The sequence below is a fragment of the Primulina tabacum genome, chromosome 10 (genome assembly GCF_025594145.1).
Source record: "Primulina tabacum isolate GXHZ01 chromosome 10, ASM2559414v2, whole genome shotgun sequence".
NCBI lineage: Eukaryota > Viridiplantae > Streptophyta > Magnoliopsida > Lamiales > Gesneriaceae > Primulina > Primulina tabacum.
In genome coordinates, this window is record NC_134559.1 from 2,533,433 (window position 1) to 2,546,465 (window position 13,033).

The 13,033-nt window shown below is 36.8% G+C and overlaps 2 protein-coding genes across 3 annotated transcripts; one reads left to right on the plus strand and one right to left on the minus strand.

Annotated features, from left to right (window-relative positions):
• Positions 1-1,736: 1,736 nt before the first annotated feature.
• On the plus strand, positions 1,737-4,709 carry LOC142506084 (uncharacterized). 2 transcript variants are annotated; one of them, XM_075619230.1, is made up of 6 exons: positions 1,737-1,965; positions 2,276-2,341; positions 3,116-3,190; positions 3,500-3,626; positions 3,831-3,956; positions 4,050-4,709. In XM_075619230.1, the coding sequence occupies exons 1-6, from the start codon at positions 1,808-1,810 to the stop codon at positions 4,191-4,193; spliced, it is 696 nt and encodes a 231-aa protein (XP_075475345.1). In that variant the 5' UTR covers positions 1,737-1,807; the 3' UTR covers positions 4,194-4,709. The 2 variants fall into 2 exon arrangements, with proteins under 2 accessions (XP_075475345.1, XP_075475346.1); XM_075619231.1 differs by having other exon boundaries at positions 4,099-4,709.
• Positions 4,710-4,815: 106 nt separating this feature from the next.
• On the minus strand, positions 4,816-12,934 carry LOC142505215 (golgin candidate 4-like). Its single transcript, XM_075618103.1, has 15 exons — positions 12,527-12,934; positions 11,132-11,230; positions 10,710-10,802; positions 10,031-10,165; positions 9,588-9,717; positions 9,440-9,504; positions 8,814-8,981; positions 8,561-8,674; positions 8,224-8,352; positions 7,822-8,118; positions 7,676-7,741; positions 7,175-7,377; positions 6,118-6,172; positions 5,682-5,864; positions 4,816-5,412 (listed from the first exon to the last, which is right to left on the minus strand). The coding sequence occupies exons 1-15, from the start codon at positions 12,746-12,748 to the stop codon at positions 5,104-5,106; spliced, it is 2,268 nt and encodes a 755-aa protein (XP_075474218.1). The 5' UTR covers positions 12,749-12,934; the 3' UTR covers positions 4,816-5,103.
• Positions 12,935-13,033: the final 99 nt, after the last annotated feature.

A 13,033-nucleotide genomic window follows, 5' to 3' on the forward strand; every position in this document is an offset into this window, starting at 1 on the left:
GATATGAAAATGTACAATGTTACATTAAATATCACCCAAAATACACAATTCTTTATGTCAATGGTTTATAGTCATGCTAGAGGAGACAAGATCTCGGGTACGAGATTCAAATGTAACAAAACACTTCCCCTCACTAAAACACAATTCTTTCCAGCCTACCTAAGACCAAATATCAAGCTTTAGCACGCAATGGCATCTGGAGAGCAGCTTTTTCCTTTCATTTCATCGAAGAGCTTCATTGCCTTGTCAATATTATTAGCACTGCAAAAGGCCAGATATCAAGATAGTGTAAGTAATTGGATTCCCTTGCAGGCCCTTCTCTTCCATGTCTGAAAAATTCCATTCCACCTCTAACGCTACCATTTTACACATCACATCCAGTAAAGTATTGAGTGTACTGACATTTGGCTCCAACACCGGCCTCATTCATTTGCTCAAACAGTTCACGACCTACCTTTCAAGTTTACCCGCTTTATACAATCCATCAATCAATGAATTATGGGTATTCGGTTGGCACTTGCCCTCCAACATCATCCTCCCCATCAACTTTAAACTCTCCTCTTGCCTCCCCACTTTACATAATACACCAATTAATGTGTTAAAGGTAACTAAATCGGGTTCAATGCTGAGTTCTCCACCTCTAATCTTCTCAAACAATTCCAATGTACCATCCACCCTCCAAAATCTACATATATGATGAAATGATAGCAATCGTCACAACATTGGGTCTGATCCCCTTCTTTTGCATCTCCTTCATAAACAAATTCATTTTTGCTTAATCCTGCTCTTCCCTCAATCCCGTCAAAAGGACATTGCAAGAGGGAGTAGTAACGAGATGGGAAAGGAGGCATCTGGCACCGGTGGCGGAGGCGATTAGCGGGGATCCGCAGAGAGATTCGTCGAACGCGGCCGCGGAAAGTCTCATGGCGGGTTCTGGGACAATAACCTACACCCGTTTCATAAATTACTGCAAGCAGATGTCCATTAATCAAGATTATGGGCCCTTATCATTTGGGCCTTCAATCAATGCAAGCAGTCCCATTACTTGAGAGTATGAACTTTCTAATCTGGGCCTATGATCAACTCAATCATAGGCCCATTTCTCAAGATTAAGGGCCCAATCATTGGGCATACAGGCAAAGACTCATTATTTGGATTATGGGCCTTCTCATTTGGGCTAATCATTTGGGCATACAAACAGACCCATTATTTGAGATTATGAGCCTTTTCATTTGGGCCAACAAGAAGACCCATTATTAATATTATATCCTCATTTGACGAGGCCCATTACTCGCGATAATTGGCCTTCTAATTTGGTCCTTAAGTAGAGACCAACTATTGGATAGTATGGACCATCTTATTTGAGCCCACAATCAATACAATCAGTCATTCGTACTCGAGATAATGGTCCTTATTAATTGGGCCTATAACAACGCAAGCAGAGACCCATTACTCGAGATTATGAGTCTTCTAATTTGGGCTTAAAATCAATAAACAGAGGTCCATTACTAAAGATTATGGGCTTTTTTTCATTTGGACTTAAAAGCAAGACCCATTTCTTTCGACTACGGGCCTTCATTTGAGGCCTATAATCAATGAAAATAGAGGCCTATTACTTGAGATTATGGGGCCTTCTCTTTTCCGCCTACAATCACAGCAAGAAGAGGCCCATTAAATAAGAATATGGGCCTCGTCATGTTTTCTACAATCACCGCTATAGAAGCCCGTTACTTGAGATTTTGCCCCATATTCTATAACGATAAAGACCAAAATTTAGCTCCGACTTCTTCTGCTCGCGGTGTGGAAGATGCCGAGAACGACGTCGTATTGGAAGCTGCTGACAAGAAATCGAGGGTTTTGTTCCAAAAGTGGCGATGAGAAGATCGTAGCGTCTGTGCTGTTTGAGAGGCTTCCGGTTGTCATTCCCAAAATCGACCCCGTTGTCTATGCCTTTCAAGAATTCTCGTGAGCATTTTTTTTATACCTATCGATCTGTTTTAAACTTTGAGGCAAAGGATGCGATTGCAGGAAATGTGATGAACTATTTGGGGAGATGCCTTATATGGAACTTTGTCCCTTCTCATTTTATTTGGAATGGAGTCGGGGAAGATAAATGAATGCAGCGCTTCTTTTGTTTTGTGGAGAAATGAGCAATAGGATATTGAATATTTTTCTAATCAGCAACATAAGTATATTTATTTTTGGCTTATTTATGATTTTTTTTTAAAATGGTTATTTTCTTCATTAGTTTGTGATGCGTGGGATACATGTCCAGGTTCCGATGGAGACAGCAATATCTTCGGGAATACCCTGAAGCTTTCTTGAAAAAATCTGATGCCAGGTAACCCTTTTTTCCTTTTCTTTTTCCTTTTTGATTGGTTCGTGTTCGTGTCTATTAACAAATGCTTTGTACATTTGTGACATCTCTTCCTATGTGCCTTGATGACTAGTATGCTAGAATGTGTATACTCTTAGTATTAACAGACAGGAAGTAACCCACTGTATCTCTTGTCGGCTGTTGCATTCCCTCTGCATAGAAGTTTAAGCATCCAATACGAGATGTTTCCCTGCCAACCTGAGCATTTAGGGACACAGTTGTATGCATAAATTCCATATCTCTATTCATAGTGAAGTGGAACATCTATTGATTTTGATTAATCATAGTCAATAGCTATTCTTAAATCGGGGATCTATGATAATGTTTTTGTATTTCTCCAGAGAATTATGGAAAGTGGAAGGACAACCTATGCTGTAATGTGATTCATATTTTCTGCCTATCACATGTTTGACTCATGTAACCCATTATCATGCACCAAAAACTATTTGATTGGCCTTCCTCTGCCTAGTTCGTTCTTTCATTCCTTTTTGTTTATTTAACTCGTGCCCCTCGGATATGCCATCCTATAAGCATCTTCATATCCCTAGTCTTTTCTTCTACTGTTTTTTAGATTACTCTATAATTTTCATGTATATCTGGCTGAAAAAATGCAATGAAATAATCACGGTTTTGCCTGAAGCATTATTTCTTTATCAAATTCGGATGTGGTTAATCCAGTTGTTCTCTCTAGTATTCTCTGTGAGGTTTTTTATTTGTGATGATAATGCTTATATACAGGGGAAAAGGAGATTATCAAATTGACTACACACCAGCTTCACGGATCACTGAGGCTGACAAAAATAATGATAAAAGGTATATTTGTAGTTTATTATTTGACAATCAGTTCTTTTTTATTTTTTTGGGAACATGAACTAAACCTTTCATTTTATTCCGTTTTCATTAAATAATTTTCATTCAGATTCTCGGATCAAGTTACAAGGGAACTTAATACCATGATGATCAAATCTTTTATCTTCTTTTTCTTTAATTACGTCTGCATGTTTTTGTATTAGAGAAATGCATAGCTCTTGGTATAAAAGCATACTGAGAAGTTCATTCGTGTTATCAAATTTTTATGCCCATATACCATTGTATCAATGAAAATGAACTATTTTCATGTAGGTCACTGCAAAGAGCACTTGATCGGAGACTTTATCTTCTCCTTTATGGTACTGCCAATGGTTCTACGGGGAATCCTGTCTGGCATTTTCCTGAAAAGGTTTATGAGTCTGAACAGACACTTCGCAGGGTAATTTGGCTTGCAACTATGAACTATATGCTGGCTGAGTTTAGGTTAGATGATTTGATTTGAGGAACAAATTACAAATCATTTTATTAATTGAGGAATAGGGTGAAAAAATATTAAAAAATAGTAGCTAAGGGATTATTTTGGTTGTCAAGTTTTCTCATTTGTGCCAAGTGGAAAAGGTTAACATAATCCAAATTTTTGCAGTGTGCAGAATCTGCCTTAAAATCTGTGTTAGGAGATCTTTCCCATACATATTTTGTTGGAAATGCTCCAATGGGGCATATGATAATACAACCTCCGGAGAATAATCAGGACAATCCTTCTCTTAAGGTAATGTCCTGTTTAAACGAAGACTTCTCTAGACATAGACTCATTTAGCATTATGTAAGTTATCTTGTTTAATATTTCCTACAATCTTGGCAGCGATTCTTTTTTAAATCTCAAGTGATTGCTACAAACAAGTTAAATATAGGAAAATGCGAAGATTTTGTCTGGGTGACAAAGGATGAACTGCTAAATTATTTTCCGGAGCATGCCGAATACCTTAACAAGATGATAATCAGCTGATGCATTTTTGCCTTTCACAACTGTGGTTCGATTTACTTCTTGAAATCGATTACCGATGCAGTGTGACTTCATATTTTTCCAGTGTATTCCATATAGATGGTTGTGAAAATCAAGAGTTGAAGAATTTTTGTAGGCTGACTATAGGATTTTTAGGCAGAAGAAAGAATGCACGCAGTAGTAGTTAATTCCAAGGCCTGAAGAGAGCCCCACTTTCAAGGCTACGTACGTAGTTGTTTCGTTAAATATGATAAATTTATTCTATATTTTGGTTCTCTCTATTAATGCTACTGCTCCCCCTTTCGAACTAAATAATATTTGCAAGGCCTTTTCTTGTTGCCATATATGAAGTTTTAAGTTTTGGTCATGATGTTTTGTTGATTGACGGCGTGTATGAACAAGAGCTGTCTCTCCTTGCCCCATGCATATCTTTTATTTAAATAAAATCTATGACAAATTCAAGCTTCCGAATCAGCGCGAAATTTTGAGCTGGTAAACTATAAACTGCCTTTGATTGTACTTTGACTAGGAATCATGAAATTTTTAATAGTTAATAAAAGCATCGGCGACATTATGAACGAAATTACTTAAAGCACGAGAAAATCATATACCAATTTGTATAAAGTTTGACAACGTTAAATTCTTAAACATATTAAAATTTTGTTCCTTACAACGGTTCAAAGCGACAAGAGTCCACTTCAAATGTCTTATCCAGCAGTTGCCAGCAATCACTAATCAGAATATACAGTGCCTAAGTGACTAACTTACATAGGAATGAATCTCTTTAATCCAACAGATCGGACAAAAGAATCGAAAGAACAAAATCTGGCTACCCAAGGGGTATTAACAAAAATCTACTTTTTGACTATTTACAGTCACAATTCCATCCATTATCAATACCTCGGTGGTATTCTTAAGTCCTGAAAATAGTTTCTGATGAGGTGAGAGGAACAGTAGAAAACTCCGAATCAGAAGGTTCACGATGCAAGAAATTTCCGTGAAACGAAGGGAGCACTTGGTTTTGGTTGATGTAAGAGCTTGGTCTTGCGGTACTTGACTGTGTCGAGGAATTCCCACTATTATAATTGGGTAGATGTAAATTTGTGTTTGCGGCTTTGGGACTTCCTTCGTGTTGATCTCGCGCCGATCCATTGTTAGTCTCCCTTTTTTCTTTTTCTTCATTTTCTTTAAGTAGAAAATCCACCCATAGATCTGCAAATGACTGAATAAAAGTATCCAGAAATTATTTTAGAAATTTGGTGGAAGAATAATGGAGAATCCAGCATTCGTTAAATGAAGTAATCCATGTTCACTGGAGAGCTGTGAAGACTAGTTTTTTGGATGGAATGGAGTGGGGAATGTAATTTGTTTTCGTTATCCCTATCGACCAAATTTGGAAGTTGAGAACTTAAGCTATACAAGGGATGCAAACCTGTATCAAAAGGAGAATAAAAAACAAGAGAATTTAGAGAAAGGAGTGGTGAGAAAGACCTGGTCGTCTGACATTGCAGTAGAAGCTTCAGCAGAGCTGCCACCCAAGATGCCCCCAACTAGTCGACTAGGAAGACCCAGCACACCCCGGACTACACCTTTGCCAGCTCCTTGCTGAGCAATGCCTATCCTTTGCTTGTCTTCATCAGAAAATCCCAGCATGCGAACCATTAGATCGAGAACCTGAAACAATGGGTAAGTACAGATTACCGCGGATGGCAGACGGGTACTTCTTGCTCATGCATTATATAAACAGTCAATAAGATATTTCACATACGGAATGAGATGGGTATGAGCTTTCTGATGAATGTTTGATTAGGTATTCATGATTCTTAACAGAGCTAGAACAGGGGATCACTCGAAATACTGATGATGACTTTTAAGTAGCTTTAGTTTCTAGTTAAGCTTTCTACATCCTCCAGATCAGTTACTGTACCTCTTTGCTGTGATTTCTCTGGAAATATGTCACCAGTAATTTAATTACAATCCGCCTGCAATAAGATCATCTGTTATGTTCCTTATTTCCAATCAAAGGAAAGTTCATACAAAACTTTTTAGAATTTATATCACCAGTGTTAATTCAATTTCAAATATCATATGATAAGAAACTGGAAATCCATGACTGTCTTAAAAGTAAATATATATAACACTGACAGCATAATACAAACAAGATCATTTTAAAGGCACAGAATAGTCAAAACATGCTCACAAATTTGAAAGATCAGGGAGGGGAAGGGCAGTTGGCAAGACAAGCAGAAAAAGTGAGCTCCAATATTTCCACCGATCTCCTATTTTCTTTAACGAAAACAATATAGTACAAGGAAGTTCACTTTGGTGCATTGTAGATCTAGATGGAGAGCACAAGTTCATATGGTAGAGGCCCTACCTCTAAACATTGATAATACTAGAACCCAGAGGCAGTTTACATGCTAAACCGTTTGGGTACAGTTCAGAGAACATGTTAAAATTTATTCTGGATGAGATTGGAAATGTTATTGCCAGGATACACAAAGATGACACCACCAGCTTGCTAGTTGATACCCCCAACCCCCCGTTCCCCCCGGGGTACCTTGTTTCCCAATTTATGAAAAAGGTATATTCAGAAGCTTCCAACTTTCGAGACTGGGTTTTTTGGAAAAAAAATGTGTTTGGGGGATTTTTTTTTTTTTTTTGGTTGGGGAAGAGTGTTGGGGGTGAGCAGTTGACAATGTCTGCAGAGGAAGAACGTAGCCTAAGAACTATGGAAAACTGAAGATTACAGAAATTTTGTAGGCCTTGGGGATTGAATTTCTTACACGTGAAGGTATAATATGATACAGATGACCACCAGGTAGTGAAGTCAAATTGGGTTAATGGTCCTTCCAGTGACACTAACATGGATAGCTTTTAGAGCGACACTATAAAAAACAGTCGTGACTAGGGAAACTGCATCACAAAGAATTATCATATTTGGTACCTAGAATAAAAATAAATGAAAAGATCAGGTAGCTCACCTGTCAACAAGAAAATCAGAGTCCACAGACATCCGGTTTAGCCTTGTCATGCTTTGCTCGAGAGCTCGACGCAGTTTGTCATTATCCTCCTCGAGCTTCTTAACTCTGTTATTTCTTTCCTCAACCACTCTTTCAGCTTGCAAAAGCTTCCCTAATATCTCTTCCTTCCCCCTTTTTGATGCTTCTGTTTGTTGGTGCGCTTCCTAAAAGCAGATACAGGGGAAAATGAGGGCTTAAATTGAATTGGAAACAATATAAAATGACATGCATCTTGCCAAGCAGCCAGATCATGATCATGGCCATGTATGAGAAAGCTGGCGAACTTCAAAAGAACGTGATTAAAATATTAAAGCTCGCAGTCGTGTATCTCATTTACAAGATGCAAAAACCATGAAATAGAAATGTAAGTTACTCAAACACATCACGACTAAAAAAATTATTTGAAAGCTTCGATACACGTGCACTGATGGCGAAAACTGTGACGAAGTTGAGAAATTACACCTTCAACATCTCGGAAAGTCGAGCTGATTCTTCTTTAACCATGGACAACTCCTGCCGAAGACGTTCCTAAACAGAAAGTATGAACAATTCATACACATATTCTTTGCCTTTCTCATCTAATTTCAACCATGAAAACAAAGTTTGACCTTAGCTTCAATTTCAGCATAATACTGGCCAAGTGCAGTTTGCAGGTTCAGAACTTCCACATTCTTTGCATCTATAGTGCTCCTACAGCTAGTCAATTTTCTATTAAGCTCGTCTATAATTTCCTTAGACTTCTTAAGTTCATTAATATTGGACATTTTAATTTCTTCCTGACTTCCAACTGCCTGTTTCAGAGCTTTCTCCAATTGTAATATTTGAACTCTTTGATATTCATTGGCTTCTCGCAGTTCCACAATGATTTTATTGTCTTCATCCATCTTCTCTGACTCCTCAGATTCCTGTGGATATTTTTTATCACCCAAATTTAAATAAGCACTTATATCATAGATATTTTGATACTAAGACAACATAACACCAAAAAGAGATGCGGAACAGCGTCAGACCTTTTCCAGCAAGTGCTGCTTAAGGCGTCTCAATTCTTTTACCGCTTTATCCCTTTCTCGGCATGTTTCATTTAAATCTTTCTCCAGCTTCTGCATAGATCGCACTATTTCTTCCTTATGGGAAAATGCCTGCCGTGTATTACCTCTTAGACTAAAGTGCAAAAATATCAACGAGTATGAATGCACATCACGAGAAATACAGTGAAAGTAAATGCTCAAATACTAATCCCTAGAATGAGAGCTAAATGAAATGAATTATGGGCTATAAGCCAAATCTTAAAAAGAAAAATAGAAAATAGATCATAATCAACATCAGAAAAAGGAAAATATGACCCACCTCATTCGAGCTACTGGGATGCTTGTTTGAAGAGTCTATATCACCAGGTATGTTTTGGTTGAACAGAGAAGAATGATTTACCTTTAAAGCAGCCTTTAACTCATCTTTTTCTTTCTATCATGAAAAATATATATTAAATCCAAGGTGCATATGAATATATAAATTCATACATGCATGAAGCATAAATAGGCACTTATACGTATATCGAACACACACACAAAAAGAAATAAAATAGAAATGATAAGATATTGACCTTTATAATAATCTTTTCATTCTCTAAAGAGGAAATGACAGTTTTCAATTTCTCTACTGTGTCATTGGTTTCTTCTCTGTCACTTCTATGCAGCTCCATTTTCAATTGTCCTATATCTGATATCTTCCGGTTCAGCTCTTCGTGTGTGTCGCTCAACTCTTTTGACATCTGTAGATGAGGACAATTTAACCAAGTCCAATTACAAAGTATGAGGCATAAAAAGAGCACAAGGAGAATTCTGATGGTTTTAACTGCCTGACCTAATGCAGATACGTAGATTGCATAAAAATAAGTGTATATCAGTATCAGTATCACCAGCAAAATAATCCCCAAATTTACCAACATGGATAACTTCAACAAATTCTGTTGAACACAGATTCTATATATAGGAAAACAGACTAAAATACTTTTTCCCTTTTTCTGATGTACAGACACACACCTAGAAGGATATATGATGAGATATCATCATGTTATAAGCAACATTAACATAGCATTATTATATTATATGTCAACACTTACCAAACAGTTGATGCATTACCGGACTTAAAATAACACATAAATTAACTCGAAAGAGCCATGTGACCACAATCACTATCCATTAAGAAGAAAACAACTAAGGAACTCACTTCATCATTTTGCCTTTTTAATGAGATCAGATCTTGCTGAAAAGATCCGTTCAACTTCTTCTCATCTGAGAATTGATGAAATAAATCAACCAAAATATTGAAAGCTGAAATGGGAGCGGAGCTGGATCTTGAAAGAATTTAAAAATACCTTGTAATATTAACTGCAAACTTGCCAATTTGTTGCGTTCTTTCTCAAGTTGTGTCACCAGTTGTTTCATTTGTGTTTCATGAGTTGCTTTCATCACTGCCCTATTTTCTTCCATCATATCTGTGAGTTCCTAGAAGGCATTAATACAGCTATTATCAAGTCCACACAGTTGGAAGAGGGACTGTGGAAATTATAGATTGTATAAAGGGACAAATTTTTTTACGAGGAACAAAATCTTCCAGTTTAAAGTCCACATGCATGGAAAACAACAACGTAGAAAAAATCATATTCATTTAATGAAGACAAAAGGCAGAACATGGGTGAAGTGAAGATTTCCGTTTCTCTGAAATAAAATGACTTCTACATGAATAGAAAAACAGATGCCACTCAATCCCAGGAAAGACTGAGACTTGTCTATCTGGAAAATAACATTTTTTTCTTACTTGTGCATCTGTCGAAGTGGTTCCATTGCTTTGTCCATCCTGTTTTTTGACAACACCATTGGTTTGTGAGCTTCCAGCAGAACGGATATTTGCTGCAGCTTTATTATGGCGATTTGAAGAAAGATCGCCATTCCCCTGAAAAATTACATAAACATCAGCTGATCGAAGGTAAATCTTCCTTTTCCAAATATGTTTAGTCCAAGAAATTTGCTACATAATGTACACGATTCCGTTTATCAAATAGAAGGCCTTAACTACATCAACTTATTCTAATGGAGCCAATGTCCAAAGCATTATATTTATCACTAAAACACAAGTCAGAATTGCATCAGTTTCACCATCTACATTCCATACCCATCTTCCAAATCAGCATCAGCCAGCCTCTCCTCCAGTCACCTCTGCCAAGTGATCAATCTTATATTTCAAACTCCATGAAACTGCTTTCCATGACCAAATTGAAGTCACAATTGAACCTAAAAATGTGTGCTAGGACTGAAGTATATACCTGATTCACAGAATTTAGGATCCTTAAAAGGTGTACATTGAATATAGATTTCATAACGAACAATATAGATCACACATTTAAATCCAAAACTTATTTTACATTCATCTAAAACCAAAATCCAAATCCACCAACATATTTCTGTCTCAACCCACATCTTAAATCCTTTATGCGTACCTTAGGCACAGTTTTGGCTGCATTTAGAGCAGAGTTTGTAGTAAGGAGATGTTTCAATGAGCCATTTTCTTCAGTCAGCTTTGAAATCTGATCCTGTAATTTAAGATCACAGCATAAGAAGCCGCCACAAATCCTGTTTATAAATTTGCTGATAAAACAGAGATAATTTATGCCAAAAAAAATTCAAAAACATTGTGGGACCTGCTAACTGCAATTTGTCGAACTAAAATCATTTACGACTTTTTCTCATCAGCACTTATCCAACAAAATAATGTTTGGCCAGAGTTAGTTAAAAGTCAGAAAGTACCATAGAAAGGAAGCTATCCTTTGATTTTTATTTCTTATAAAAATCCTTTAGTTCAACCTATTCAGCAAACGAATTGAATGAAAGAGGGAATAAATGTAAGGGGAAAACAAATAACCTCTTTTTCCTTCAATAAAGCCGCATAATTAACTGATAAAGCTTTGATTTCTGCCTCAGATTCCTTAAGTCTTTTAATATCTGATTTGTACCGTTCAATCTGCAAGAGAGAAAAATATGTATCAAGGAGCACAGCTGGTCACACCATAAGCTGGATGAAACTAAAAATCGCTCGATATAGCCAGCCTTATGAACGAAAGAATTCAAGGCAAAAGTAATAAAACTATCCCCACCCCACCCCACCCCACCTCTCTCGAAATTTAATCACAATCCGGCTAAAAATATTGCGTATAGAAAAAAAAATTGAAATCATTTCATGCAGGTTAGACTAGGAACAGCACTAAGACTGATGTTTCCTATTCGTTTGATATCAGATCAGATTAGTTACTCACTAGATGCATACGCACAATCCACCCATAGTAAAAAAAAAACAAAAAGCCATCTCTTTCAAAAACCTAATCAAGCTATTAACAACTGGTTTCATAGCCATCTGACATGAAAATGGCAATATTGCCAAGTTAAACACATCAATTACCAGGCAGATTTACTGAAATTTGTGGTCACAAATTACAATAATCCTCATGGCCAGTAAAGATGTCCAGTTAATCAAACCACTTTTGAATGCGGAAGTTAGGGGACAAAATAAACCAGTAACTGGCACCTTTCAACAAGCAAGAGCTGATAACTTTGACCTGAATAAATTAGACTGAAAGCGAGACTCCAGTTTTACAATCACTGACACTAAAATATGTTATGACTTTCTGAATTCCAATCCACAGTCCGTGATTCTATAAAAATATTTGTTCACAGCTGAATTAGTAAATGCATAAGAAGTCCTAAGAAAACCCAGTCAGATAAAAAAAAGTACCCGTGTCACTATAAAGCGAAGGTTATCAGAGTCTGACCGTATATGCATACATATGTTCGAGTGCACAACTACAGCTTGTATCCTAGTTCTTCCAGGGACTAAGCAATGAAAAGTAATTTTCAAAGACCACGAACGAAAATCATATTCAGGAAATTTTGATGACATGATCTTCATGTCCAGATCATGGTAGGTTTTAGCGTAGAAAGACATTGCCAGAAGGCCATCTCCAACACAGTAAATCTATTTTGGTGCAGTTTGCACCAAAATAGTGCAGTTTCAGGTCGGACACAAAAAAATGTTTAGCTTTGTGAAACATCCTTCAATTAAGAAGTCTAAGAATCCCGTTCAACCTCTGAATATTGCGCCCATAGAAAAAAAAATTTCAAATCACATTAATTGTTAGATGGAGAAGAAAAATAAAAAGTACAGTAAGCAATCCCAACTAAAAATATTTTGAAAAAATAGTCAGAGAAAAAACACAACCTCGCTAAATCAAAACAAATACAACCCAAAATAACTCGTGATTACCTCATGATCATAAGGGGAGTCAAAGCCATTGGTGATTGGCGAATGCATCTGCGAACCCGAACGATTAAAATTGCGAGAAATTCGCCGCCCAGAAACTCCATTGCTATTTTCCAATCGATCCCAGGGAGGAGTATACAAGGAGAGCTCATCATCGTCATCCTCGTGAACATCTAGCGCAATTTTACTCAAATTTTCCTTTAAAGTGGCTACAGAACTCCACATGGCATCAAATTGTACAAGGCGAAATGCCCTTCTATATTATTCTTTCATATATATCTGAATATTTTCGGTGATATTGTTTCGGATTCGAACTCAAAGAGAATTGTGAATATTGATCAAGAGAAAAGCTTAGAAAATGAAATGAATTAGATTTGGGGGTTTAATCTTACGGTAGATCTATTAATTAATTAATTTTGTGAAACGAATAGGTTGCCTAACGCCTACGTGAAAAATAAATAAATAAAAGGAAAAAGAAAAAAATGAACGGGCCTGTAGACGTAATCCCTG